General features: G+C 49.9%; 3 protein-coding genes across 3 annotated transcripts in view; 2 read left to right on the plus strand and 1 right to left on the minus strand.

Moving 5' to 3' along the window:
• pts (6-pyruvoyltetrahydropterin synthase) overlaps positions 1-5,562 on the plus strand; it is a 228,003-nt gene extending 222,441 nt beyond the window's left edge. The window contains exon 7 of the transcript XR_010877469.1: positions 5,553-5,562. The gene's annotated coding sequence lies outside the window, so the exon portion shown is untranslated. The remainder of the gene's footprint in view (positions 1-5,552) is intronic.
• The window catches only part of dnah9 (dynein, axonemal, heavy chain 9), a 73,207-nt gene extending 67,602 nt beyond the window's left edge, over positions 1-5,605 (plus strand). Inside the window, 4 exon segments of the mRNA XM_067245162.1 lie at positions 562-744; positions 2,462-2,715; positions 3,028-3,163; positions 5,378-5,605. Coding sequence (XP_067101263.1) covers positions 562-744; positions 2,462-2,715; positions 3,028-3,163; positions 5,378-5,605 — 801 coding nt within the window.
• Positions 5,606-11,716: 6,111 nt separating this feature from the next.
• Positions 11,717-12,924, minus strand: part of shisa6 (shisa family member 6) — a 50,304-nt gene continuing 49,096 nt past the window's right edge. The window contains 1 exon segment of the mRNA XM_067245401.1: positions 11,717-12,568. Coding sequence (XP_067101502.1) covers positions 11,717-12,568 — 852 coding nt within the window.

Consider the following 12,924-nt stretch of genomic DNA (forward strand, 5'->3'; position numbering starts at 1 on the left):
TAAATAGTGTACAGTGTCATAGCAGTATTGATTCTCAAGGGGGTTTGACTGTTATTGAAGACAAAGAGCTGTTGTTGCAAATATTTCTTTAATGAATATTTATGGATTTTTTTACTCTCCCCCGAACCACTTTTCAGACTGTCAGCACTAGGCCTGCTTATCGTGTTTATTTGACAGCAATAGTCTAATCTCTGGTGATTCTTTAATCTTCAGAGGCCAAGGAACAGTCGCTAGCTTTTTATCGCCTCGTCCAAATCAGATCACTATGTAACCTTACAGTGTCCATGATAGGACAACCTCTTTAGTCACCCTCACCACCTCCTCTCTCTGTTCTGGACTCCTCTACTCCCCAACTCACTATCTCTCTCCTTCATTTGTTCACTCATTCATCTGCTCACTCACGCACTCGCACACTCATTCTCTGTCCCACACACATATACACGCACACACATACTCACTCGCACTCTCACACACTCGCACCGACTCCCCCCCCCCCCCCCCCACACACACACACACACACACACTCTCGGTCTCCTACTTCCTCTCCCCCACCCCTCCCAGGTGCGTGCGGTCCTGGAGGAGATCCTGGAGAAGCTTCCGGAGGAGTTCAACATGGCGGAGCTGCTGGGGAAGGCGGAGGAGAGGACCCCCTACCAGGTGGTGGCGCTGCAGGAGTGTGAGAGGATGAACCTGCTCACCCAGGAGCTCCGGCGCTCCCTCCGCGAGCTCAGCCTCGGACTCAAGGTCAGAGAAGACGTCAGAGGAGACGTCAGAGAGACGAGGAGGAGGGCGGAGGAGGAGGGGATGGAGGAAGAGGGGGAAGAGGAGGAGGAAAAGGACGAGGAGGTGGGGGAGGAGGAGGTGGAAGGGATGGAGGTGGAAGGGAAGGGGGAGGAGGAAGAGGAAAAGGAGGTGGAGAAGGAGGGGGATGAGGAGGGGATGGAGGAGGAGGGGAAAGAGGAGGAGGAAAAGGAGGAGGAGGTGGAGAAGGAGGGGGTGGAGGAAGAGGAGGAGGTGGGGATGGAGGTGGAGGAGAAAGGGAAAGGAAGGGACAGTAACGATGACGAGGATGCTGCTGATGACGAACAATCTCTCCCTAGTTTGATCTCAGCCTCTCTACAACCCCCCACCCCCCAACCCCCCAACACACACACTCCCAGGCTGGTTCTAGAGTGTGATCTTACCACTGTTCCAGACTGTCAGGTCTGTTAGAGCCGTATGTGTTTGGGCTTGTGCTTTTCGCTCCGCTAGCTGCTGCCCTCTGTTTACCCTGGCTTCCTGTTGCATTAGCATCCATGCATAACTTAACGTCAGCACACTGTGTCAGGACACCAGTCTTAAGTACTAGCTCAGTATTACAGGTCACGATGGAGCTTTGTGTGTGCGTGTGTGTGTCTGTGTTATTCGTACATGTGAGTCTTTCTGTGTGTGTGTTTGCGTGAGCGAGTGCGTGTGCGTGGATGGGTGTCTGTGTGCGCGTACGCGTCTGTGCGTAGCATGTGTTCACTTTCTGGGCGTGTGTGTTTGCGCATATGTGTGCGGATCCGTGTGTGTGTCGGCGTGTGTTTGTGTGTGGGGGTGTGTGTGTGCGTGTGTGCGGGTGTGTAAAGTAGAGAGAGCACTGAAGCACTTGTCTGCCTTGTGCTCCAGTATTGAACCAGAGCAGAGTAGCCTGTTCTGGGTTAACAAGGCCTGGTTCTCTCCACAGTGTGACTGGAACACTTCTCCCTGCTGATTTAGTAGCGGCGGTGTCCATTCTACCCGCAAACCCAGTCCTATTTCCTCTTTTACTGTGGAAATAAATGGTTCTATCAGCCTGGTAGCCTTGGTGAAGGGGGGGTTAGACGGCTTTGGGGGCCAAGAGGAGCAGGTTGAGGAGGATCTGAGTGTTTCGGGGAAGTGCTGACAGGGCTTGCGAGGTTCACGGCTAAAAGGCAGAAACAGCTGTGTGTTCTTATCGCCCCGGTAACGGATGGTTATGACAGCCAGGCGTGAACACGCATTCATCAGCAGCCGTATCAGACGTTGAAGGACGCTTAGTTTCACCACGCCGTTTTTATTTAATTTTTTATATGTACTTTTTTTTATAAATCTCCACCTCGAGTCATTATTCTTGGAGAGACTGTCTTGTCTGTCCCTGTTACAGAACACTGTTCTTCATTAGTTTCTTTATGCATGAGTGTTCTGTGAGGGTGAGTTAGGAGAGGGGAACAGGCGTCTGTACCTGCGAAGGCGAGACAACGCTTCCTGGCATCACCTGCCTGAGACAGGAAATGACACGTGTTTTTGGATTGATTTAGTGCAAACACTGCTTAACACCCGCACAGTGAATTAACTCAAAAGTCATAAAAGCACTGCCCCCCCCCCCCCTCCCCCGCGCCCCCCCCCCCCCCCCCCCCCCCCCCCCCCCCCCAGACTCGAGGCAACAGTTTGAGAACTTTCCGGAACGTTCTTCTTCCAGGGAGAGCTGACGATGACCAGCGACATGGAGAGCCTCCAGAACGCCATCTTCCTGGACGTGGTTCCGGAGGGCTGGACGAAGCGTGCCTACCCCTCCATGTGTGGCCTGGTCCTGTGGTTCACCGACCTGCTGGGCCGCATCAAGGAGCTGGAGGCCTGGGTGGCCGACTTCTCCTTGCCCTCGGCCGTGTGGCTGGCCGGCTTCTTCAACCCCCAGTCCTTCCTCACCGCCATCATGCAGGCCACGGCCCGCAGGTAACCTGGAGAGAGTCACTTCTGGGGTGGTTTTGGGGGGGTTTCATACCTGCTGTTTTTTTTGCACGTTCTGTCGTGTGTCACCTGCGCTTTCACTTATTCTCACCTGCGTTTTTTTTTTTTTTTCATTCTACACCCGTCACTCGTCAACAAGGAGGTCTTAAGATCCCAGTGACAATCTAATCAAATTGTCGCCGAAATCAAAATCATCCATCCCATTCCCCTGCTCTCTCACTATCCTGCTTCCCTCGCTCGGCGCTCGCGACGGCCCCGGTTATGATGCAACATCCTGTGATGCGTTTCCCCCACCAGGAACGAGTGGCCGCTGGACAGGATGTGCCTGCAGTGTGACGTCACCAAGAGGAGCCGCGAGGACGTGGCCTCGCCGCCCAGGGAGGGGGCGTTCGTGTACGGCCTCTATATGGAGGGGGCGCGCTGGGACACGCAGGTACCCGACCTCTGACCCCCCCGAGCGGGAAAAACTCCCCTATTAATGTTGTTAACTTTAGCTAATAATAATAAGAGTTGTACGTATACTATGCTATCAATACAGTATATACAGTGTGTGTGTGTGTGTGTGCATATATACAGTATATACTATACATATATCAAGGATAAACTAATTTGTGGATTTTCAATGCATAACATAGTGTTTAACTGAGGATTAGTGATTAGTTCTATTTAATGGCATTTTATAAATGTTGGACTACCGATTAAGTCATTTTTTACAACTGCGTCATATTATGTAGTTATCAAAAAGTGTGTCCACATATATATGTATATATGCAGCGTACATTAATACGCGCGGAGAGGATAATGCAGTATATATACATCTCAGAAGTGGTGTTCAGTTGTGTCGAGCTGAAGACACGTTCTCCTGGTGTCACAGAGCTCCGGTTCCTCGGAGACGTGTCGCCGTGTTCTATACGTTCCGCCGTGCAGTAGGAACGGTACGAACATGACACGCTACGCACATCTCCCTCGTCCTGGACTCCAGTCATCACAGGCCTCCTCTATCTATACGCAGCCAGCCCTCCCTGTGGACGTCTTCATTACAGAATGTGCAGAGTGTGCACGGGAACACTTTGGACCGCTGCCGCTAAAGTTGGAGGGAGGATAAGCAGACGAGCTCCTCTCCCCTCTTCATCCTCTCCTATCCCCCCCTCCCCTCCTCCTCTCCTATCCCTTCCTCTTCGTTTCTCTCGGCTCCTCTCCCCCCCTCCCCTCCTCTCCTCTCCATTCACCGTCCAATCCCCTCCCTTTCTCCCCGTTCCCCTCTCCGTCACTCTCCTTTCCTTTCCCTCCCCTCTCCTTTCTCCTCCTCCCCTCTCCTCTCCCTCTCCTCCTCTCCACTCCTCCACTGTGAGCCTGTGGGCCGGCCTTGTGACAGTGGCTGGGTTCAGTGGGGTGTGAAGCGAAGACGCAGCAGACCTCCATCTGCTGTTCCCCTCCGTGTGCTGCTGCAAAAAGTCAAAGATTTATGATAAACCCGCTCATCTATATGAATGAGCTGTGCTGCTTATTCAGACCTGCCACAGCTTCAGAGACTGCAGGGCACACATACGCTCGAGTGGTACGCCGACCACATATCAAAAGGATACGCATTCAACCCGCCCTCGAAGCAGATAAATGAGCGTGCTCATGATACTGTTGCTATTTTAAAGGGTCCACGTCGATTCCGAACAACAACAAGAATGCCGTTTCGAAACGGTCGTGAATTCCAATGAGATGAGGTCTCATCTCCGTGACCCGCCGTCATTTCTATTTACCTAAATATACATAAAGCTATCAGTGTTTAAAGGCACGGTAACGTTTTACGGCAACTGCAGACTGCAATTAGGGCTGTAATTCACCCAGACAAACAGGCGTAAACGACTTTGTCCTTTGAGCCCTCCAAAGTCAACCGGATTTACATTTCAGTTCCGTAAATCGGCAAGCATGGTGGAACTTCTGTCTGCTGGCTACTAAGTGGAGGGGGATTAATTAATGAGACGGACCGCTTTGTTCCAGTATGTTTGTTGAGTGTGCGCTGCCAGACGGGACAGCGCGACTTTCAGCTCAAGTTCCTGCAACTTTCTCCACTTTTCAAGGAGACCGAAATATCAAGCTGCTCCGAAAAGGCTCTAGTGTTCCACTGCCAACCAGGATTAATAGAACAGCCTCTTTGTTCTTGTTCAAGGCTTTAATAAAGTTTTGAGAAATTCTAAGTCAGGACAAGGATCTCCGGGTTATTCTTTAAATTCATCCTGCAGTGTTATTTCAAGTTTACCATGGGTTTGCATGTGCTATTCCTGTGATAGGTTGACATTCACTGTTTTGCTCAGGGGAATATTTCCTTCTGTGCATGTCTAATACAATCCATTCCTGTACTCCCATCCTCCTCCCTTATTCTTTTCTATTCCACCCAATCTTCCTCATCCTCTCCCCTTTCCCCTCCTCTTCCTCCTTCCCCTCTGTTGTCATCCTCCTCCTCAACCCCCCTTCATCACTCTCATCTCCTACTCCTCCCCACCTCTCTCACATCCTCACCAATACCCCCTACCCCCTCCTACCACACTCCTCCTCCTCTCCCCTCCTCCTCCCCCACTAACCTCCCTCACCTCCTCACCACCGCCCCCCTCACCCCCTCCTCCCACCCTCATCCTCTCCCCTCCTCCTCCAGGCTGGTCTCATGGTGGACGCCCGTCTGAAGGAGCTGACTCCCAGCATGCCTGTGATCTTCATCAAGGCCGTCCCGGTGGACAAGCAGGAAGTGAGGAGCGTCTACCAGTGTCCTGTCTACAAGACCCGCCAGAGAGGCCCCACCTACATCTGGACCTTCAACCTCAAGACCAAAGACAAGCCCTCCAAGTGGACCCTGGCTGGGGTGGCACTGCTGCTGCAGATCTAGGATCAGTTATTAAAGCAGAGCTGGGTTAAGGGTGCTGCTGCTACAGCAGATCTAGGATCAGTTATTAAAGCAGAGCTGGGTTAGGGTTAGGGTGCTGCTACAGCAGATCTGGTGTCAGTTATTAAAGCAGAGCTGGGTTAGGGTTAGGGTGCTGCTACAGCAGATCTGGGGTAAGTTACTGCAGGAGAACAGGATTAGGTGACGGATGCGTGGTAAAAACAGGGTTGTGGGTTTGACGCCAGAAAAGCCAGCACAATGTGCGAATGTGTGTTGACGTCACAGTCAGCCCGCGATGCTGAATGTAACTGTGAGTCACTTTCTAGGGGGATTTACATCTGCCAGTAAAGTCAGGAGGTGGGTGGAAATTAGCATAGCCGATAGACAGTAACCAGCCTCACTTAACTCTGTGGTTGCCTTGGTAGGAGATGAGAGTACAGAGAATCATGCAGACCATAGTCTCTCTAAGATAAGGGCTTGCAAGTTAGTCTAAGGTACTTCTTGGTCTCTGGGTCCTATTTACAGAACAGAAGTCGAAACTCTTTGTATGGGAGTTTTTCAACACGAAATAAGATTACGTTTCGTTCACTTTCTAATCGGCACAATCACAGCTGCACAAGTTCCTTTTTTTATCTACCTTTATTCTTTTATGTGATGAATGCATTTGGTTTCGTATCGCTTTTTCTACTTCCTGTATGATTTTTGAAGACTAAAGACCTTTTCTTTTTTTTTTTTACATTTAAACGTGTCGCTGGTTTTCATTGTTTCCTGCCTTGCGTTCACTTATCTCTCCTCCAACACAGTCCCTGTTTTTTTCGGCAAAAGAGTTCAAACTTCCCAGCCTCCTCTCCCAGCCAGACGCTGCTCTCATCTGCAGTCCTCCCCCAATCTCAGTCTCCCAGCTGCCTTTTTTCTCCTCCAACAATTTGGACAGACTCTCTCCTCCCTTCGCTTCGCCCTTTTTCCTTCTCCTCCTCCTCCCCCCCCCTCTCTCCTCCGTCTCTAAAACAAACTGGAAAGCTCATTCTGGAGTCTCACAGATATACCCTTCTATGGCACCCAGATGAACAGTCTACACACACACACACCCACACACCCACATGGAAGGAAGCACACACACTGACATGCAAGGAAACACACGCGCACACATACATGCAAGGAAACACACACATGTAAGGGAACACACATGAAAGCACACACGCACACGGAAGCACACACTCGTGTGTGTGTGTGTGTACACGTGCTGACAGGTGCGCACACGCGCACACACACAGCCACGGAGGACGGCTGAGGGAAAGAAGAAAGAAAGGATGGTGTTTTACTGCTGTGGCTGAAGTTGTGCTGCCTCAGCAGGGCTCTCCTGTGAAGATCTCCCGTTTTCTTTCCCTCTTTCCCTCGACCACTCCTTCCCTCTCTCTCCTTCTCCCTCCCTCTACCTCTCTATCTCGTCCTCTCTCGCCCTCTCTTTATCTCTTCCTCTCCCTCCCTACATCTTGCTCTCTCTCTATCTCTTCCCATCCCTCCCTCTTCCTCTCTCTCATCATCCCAGGCTCCCCGGTGTCTCCTTTAACTGGTTATTGGAGAACCCTAACAATGCGCTCAGAGACAGAGAGGAGTGAGGGGGAGGGTCGGATGGGGGGGGGGGTGAGGAGAAAGGAAGCAATAATGCAGAGGGAGGCAATTTGTGTCGAACTCGCAAATTACACCTCCAGGTGGGGTTAGGAAAATAGATGTGGCCAGCGTCTGGTGGTGTGGCAAGGCGCTCGTGCGGCGGCCTCCTCGTTCCCTCTCCTCCACTGGTGGAGCGCACATCCTCGCAGAAGAGAGAAATTATGTTTACACTTTTTTTCCCATAGGCTACACGCACTTGAAAATGAGTTTGGAGCCGTTTGTTGACTGAATCCATTGGAGAACTCGGCGCTGTGGATCCAGTAGCGGAGAAAGTTCCCTCACCTTCCTGTTTGCGAGGGGGCCTCTCAGTGGATCAGCTTCTGGCTCCCCGAACCATAGTGATTGTTAAGGCTCGCCGCTGCTATTGTTTTTTAAAGGGCCCCTGACCAAAATAAATAAATAACACACACACACAAAACAGCACGACAGTTCATATTTCATATTTGGAGGGTGGTGTGGGAGTGCTACCGGCATGTAGCACAGTCCTGAGGAGAGAGTCGGAGTAGAAAGGGTAGAATCTATCAAAGGGGACTCATGCTCAGAATGGTAATAATCCGCTGTGCTGTGCGACGTCAGCCGGTTGCTAGGTTACAGGTCAGTCCGAGGAATGGGCTAACTTGCGTGTGTGACGTTGCTGTGTGTGTGATACGTAAGCAACCGGAATACTAATTGCAGACGGACGACTGCGACAACAATGGAAGGTGATGTGTTTTATTCCTGGGTTGTTGTCGTGTTTTGTGGGCTCCAGGCTCTTTCGTGGTTCGTGGAGGTATAAAGGGATTGTGTGAGGATAAAAGTTACCCTTATCCATCCCTTCGCAACCCCCTACTGTTCATGGCTGATACGGCTGGGGGGAGGCAGAGATGTTGGGCTCTGAGCAGGCTCCACGGTCTTCCTACCTCCATCCTATTCTCTGTCAATCCTCTGTCCTTTTATCCCAGCCCATCTCTGTCCCTGACCTCATCCTCCTCCCCCACCATCCCCACTTTCCCAGTCCCTAGCAAAAACCGACCTCCCTGCCTCAACCATCCCCCTGCCTCTCCCAACCCCCTGCCTCTCCTAACCCCCTGCCTCTCCCAACCCCCTGCCTCTCCCAACCCCCTGCCTCTCCTAACCCCCTGCCTCTCCTAACCCCCTGCCTCTCCTAACCCCCTGCCTCTCCCAACCCACTGCCTCTCCCATCCCCCTGCCTCTCCCAACCCACTGCCTCTCCCAGACCCCTGTCCCTGTGAGCTGAGCAGTGTTGGCTGGGCTGAGGACTGGGGTAATTAGCTCTGACAAGAGTTGATGAGTTGCTAATTAAATGTTTATCTCAATATGGCATCTGTTGTAAAACAAATGTCTGTTAGCTGCCTACAATGTGTGGATTACCCCGAATGACTGGTATTGGGTCTGGGTCCTGTGCCGTGCGAGATAAGCAGGGAATTGTGTGGGATTTAACTGAGTTACGAAAACTACGGCTGTGTGGATAACACATTGAAAAACGGCTTATCGCAACTATTTCCTGTTTTTCTCCAGGAAGAACATTGGACCTGCAGTGTGTGTGTGCAGTGCACAGTACAACACATTCATTGACTTAATAGTGCGGTGAATTGAAGTGACTCGGTTGGATTGTGTTATATTTACTGGTTCGTTCATCATGATCTAAATGGTTGGACGGACAGTGTTGGAGACTCACTCTTTTCTCTCTCTGCAACGCCACTCTTTGTCGCCATGTTTCTTGTCAAAGCCGAGCTTTATTGTCTCATAAGTCCTGCAGCCACCTTAATTGTGCCTCCTGAACCCTTTTCTCAGTGTGTGCGTCTCCTAACAGCAGGTATTGACTCGTCTGCTGATGGATTACGGTTAGACACAGCAGAGCGACAATCCCACGGTGCAATCATGCAGCCACACAAATCTTTATCTGTGTAGAAACAGGATGTGATCTAAAAACTATTTGTTATACTAGTGCTGTGTATGGACATCTCTGGACTTCAATTTGATAATGGATGACCAGAAGTATATGTAGTCATATAAAAAGTAATAGAGGAACTAGGCCTTGTTGTAACTGCAGTTCGCTACGCTTGTCCTAGATGCCCTGTTGTCTAGTCTCATGGCTCTCTCTGAGGTAGGAAAATAAGTTGTATATGGATGAAAACCTTTTTCTCTCAAGGTTTATTCCGGAGATGACAGTCCTCAAATACCTGGCATAACAAGAGACCAGCCAAGCAGAGAGTAAACGATGGGATGCGAGGCAGACAGCCTAAACTGAATATTTAAACAACAAAACAGGTCCACAGCCATCACGTCGACATAAAAACCGGAGAGGAGAGGGAGAAATAGCGTATTGTTAAACAAGAGGACGCAATATAAAATGCATAGCGACAGTTTGAAAGCTTCTGATTATTTCATGGCACGCCCTGTAGGCTACCACTCGTCCAGTTTCCCCCTCGTTCCTGTTCATCTGTCAACTTGGGTGTGTGCGTGGCCCCTTGTGCACCTTGTCTCACCTCGCAAACTTCGGTCCCTATTCCCTCCATTTCCAGATTATTTCTGATCGCCGAATCATATTTCTATCTAAATGCTGATGGGTTAGAGAATGGGTGTAAATTGGAAAGCGAAACTTATTTCGCGTATTTCCCAGTCTTTTGTGTTGGTGGAGGAATGTGATTGCGGGGAACCGTCGTTGGTCGCTTTGGAAGGTTTTCGATGAATTTAAAGAAGGTCTGGAATCGCACTCGCTTTAAAGTCTGAAGTAATACATCACATGTCAAAGTAAAATAGTGCTCTGACCGACATCTGAGCACTGCTGTAACTCATGGTTAAGCTGTCAAATGAGGCTGTCGGCCTATGACATACAGTAGCCTACACAATTGAAACGGTGACCCTTTAGACTGGGTCAACCGTGTACAGAGATTTAGTTTTAGTCTTAGTTAGATAGCCAACCTACTTTTGATTAATAGCTACCCCAGGCTAAACTATGCTGCTGTGTTCAGAATTTGGCAGTTGTACAGCATTCTGGATCGTAAGCAAGCCTGATGGTTATAATATACAGTATGTATCTGATGTAAAGACACTGTGTATGTAGGCAAATGAAGACTGATTGAGGCAGGCTGAATGTTTAGAAAAATATGGATGGTTTATTAGACCCCTACCGCAACAAACATTATAGCCAGTCATCATGATGTTCAACTCCTTTTATAAGTCAATGGAACATAGTCTACATCCAAATATGAATAGTGGTATATCTTTATCAACAACACATTCATTCACTTCTCATTCTACAAACATGATTTGCAAAGACACACACACTGAATATTATTAGTTGATCCTGTCAAATACTTGGTTAAGTGGGTATTTTCTAGTCTGAACTCACAAAACGGTGAAGATTTTTTTGTTCAGAATCTACTGAAAACAGAGACAGTCTAATACAAAATTCAACCAGTACAGACTTGTCCATATACTGCCTCTAGCATAGCGTATTTACACGTGTCTACTGGAAGCAAAGAAACCTGCCGTCGCTTTAATAACTGATACAAGCTAGCCATCACTGATCAAACGTATGAACAAAACAGGAAAATCTAAACTGAACAGAAAATTTTCTCAATTGATTGTGCTTTATAACCCACAAAACGTCTTCATGGTTTTCAGAAACAGAACATCGGTCAGAAGCATCCACAGAAGAAATGCTAATAACATCCGTTTTTCATTTCTTTAAAATCCTCTATAGCTATGAGTAGGACTGGAATTACAAATGGTAGTTTTATATATTTATATATTTATAAAGTTCTTTTTCATTATTATTACAGGTTCTTCCCGGTACATCACCCCTGGTCATGTGTTGTCATGGAGACATCGGCCTGTGTGGTTAACCATGCAAAGCCCTTAAGAGTTGCCGTAGAAGATCACAGAATAGATTGGTTGGAGGGAGAAAGAGCACTAAAACCTCCTCATCCAGGCATGATCCATGGGTTCTCATTAGAGCTCACCTTACACAAACCGACATGGATGAAGAGTGCTAGATCTAGTACCGAGGACTACGGATATTAATGGTTAGAAACCTCAACTCCCACCTACCCACTCCAGTACTGCGGAATTATTTGTATCCGGGTATGCTGGGTTAATGGATACTTAAGAACGGTTATCACTTCAGTCTGCAGAGTGCTGTTGTGTGTCTCCATCGGTTCTGGAAAATGCCAGACAAGGCCAGAAGATGTGCGTGGTCTAAACTCTGATTGATTTTACAGGAAAAATTGACTTTGAAGGAGTGTGTGTGAATATGTCCACATCCTACACTTATTCTCCTTTTATACAAGGCCAGAATCCCCCAAACCTTAACCCCAAATCCACAACGCCCAATCCTCCCTCCCTAACAATGGCACTAGCCGTTAACCGCTAGGTGGTTAACGGCTAATTAGCCAACCGCTAATTGGCTGATTGCTAATTTGCTAACTGCTTGCTAGCTCAGACTGTCACCTCGGTCTTGCTGCCAGTGCGGTAGTGCTGCTGCTGGTTCTGCTGCTGGTGATGCTGGGGCACGTAGTGGAGCTGCTCCACTGTGTGGGTCCTTCTGGAGGCGAAAGCCTGCCTCTTAGACGACGTCTGGTTCATGGATAACGTGTTGGCGTGCCCGGACGCCCCCGCTCCCCCCACTGCCCCTGGGTTGTTGGAGGCACTGGGATGGGAGTGCATTTTGGTCATCTGGTATCGGTCCGTCTTCGGCGTGGTCGGCATGAACACGTCCGTGTGTGAGATGGCGCGTGACATTGACTTGTCGTTGAAACCGCCGCCCCCGCTGCCGCCGCGGAAACCGCCGGAAACGCTGCTGACCACGCCTCGTTTCAGCGAGATCATCTTGTCGGGCGACAGCAAGGGATCCTGGGACAGGAGGCGGTCCTGGGAGTAGAGGCGGTCCTGGGAGTACAGGCGGTCTTGGGAGAAGTGACGGTCTTTCGGGTACATGTGGTCTTGAGACAGCAGGCGGTCTTTGGAGTACATGCGGTCTTTGGAGTACAGTCGGTCCTGGGAGGAGAGGCGTTCCTGGGAGAGGAGTCTCTCCTCAGACCTCAGGCGCTCGGCGGAGAGGAGCTGCTCGTCCGACAGGATGCGGCCCCCATAGGGGGACATGCCGTAGGGAGAGGTGTTGTAGTCGTGCTCGGGCGCCCTCTGGGGGGACAGGACCCGGTCCTGGGACATGGCCCTCTGGACGCGACGGGGTCTCTGCCTCTGGGGGGGCTGCTGCTGCTGGGGGGCCTGCTGCTGGGGAGGCGGCTGGGGAACCTGAGCCTGGGGGGGCTGGCTCTGGAGCTGCTGCTGCTGGAGCTGGGGAGGGAGAGGGTTGGGGTGGGGAGAGGGCGATGATCACAGGGATGAGAGGGGTGGGTTGTTAGTGATATGCTAAATACATCTGGCTCGATCATTCTTAATGGAAATTACAAAGGGGTTCACTTGTAAACTACTGGAGCTCCACAAGAAGACTCATTGCGAGAAGACAGACTCAACAGGGTGATGTATTGTGCTTCAAACAAAGAGATGATGAAACACAAACAGATGCCTGATTAGGCACAGTGTAGTAATACCTCCTGCTTATGCGCGAGAGAGCCTACATTATAAATAGTAATGAGAAAAAAACTGGTTGGGTGTTTCTGCGTGTCCTAGCTGGTATTGCATTG

The sequence above is a fragment of the Osmerus mordax genome, chromosome 10 (assembly GCF_038355195.1).
Source record: "Osmerus mordax isolate fOsmMor3 chromosome 10, fOsmMor3.pri, whole genome shotgun sequence".
NCBI classification, from domain to species: Eukaryota; Metazoa; Chordata; class Actinopteri; order Osmeriformes; family Osmeridae; genus Osmerus; species Osmerus mordax.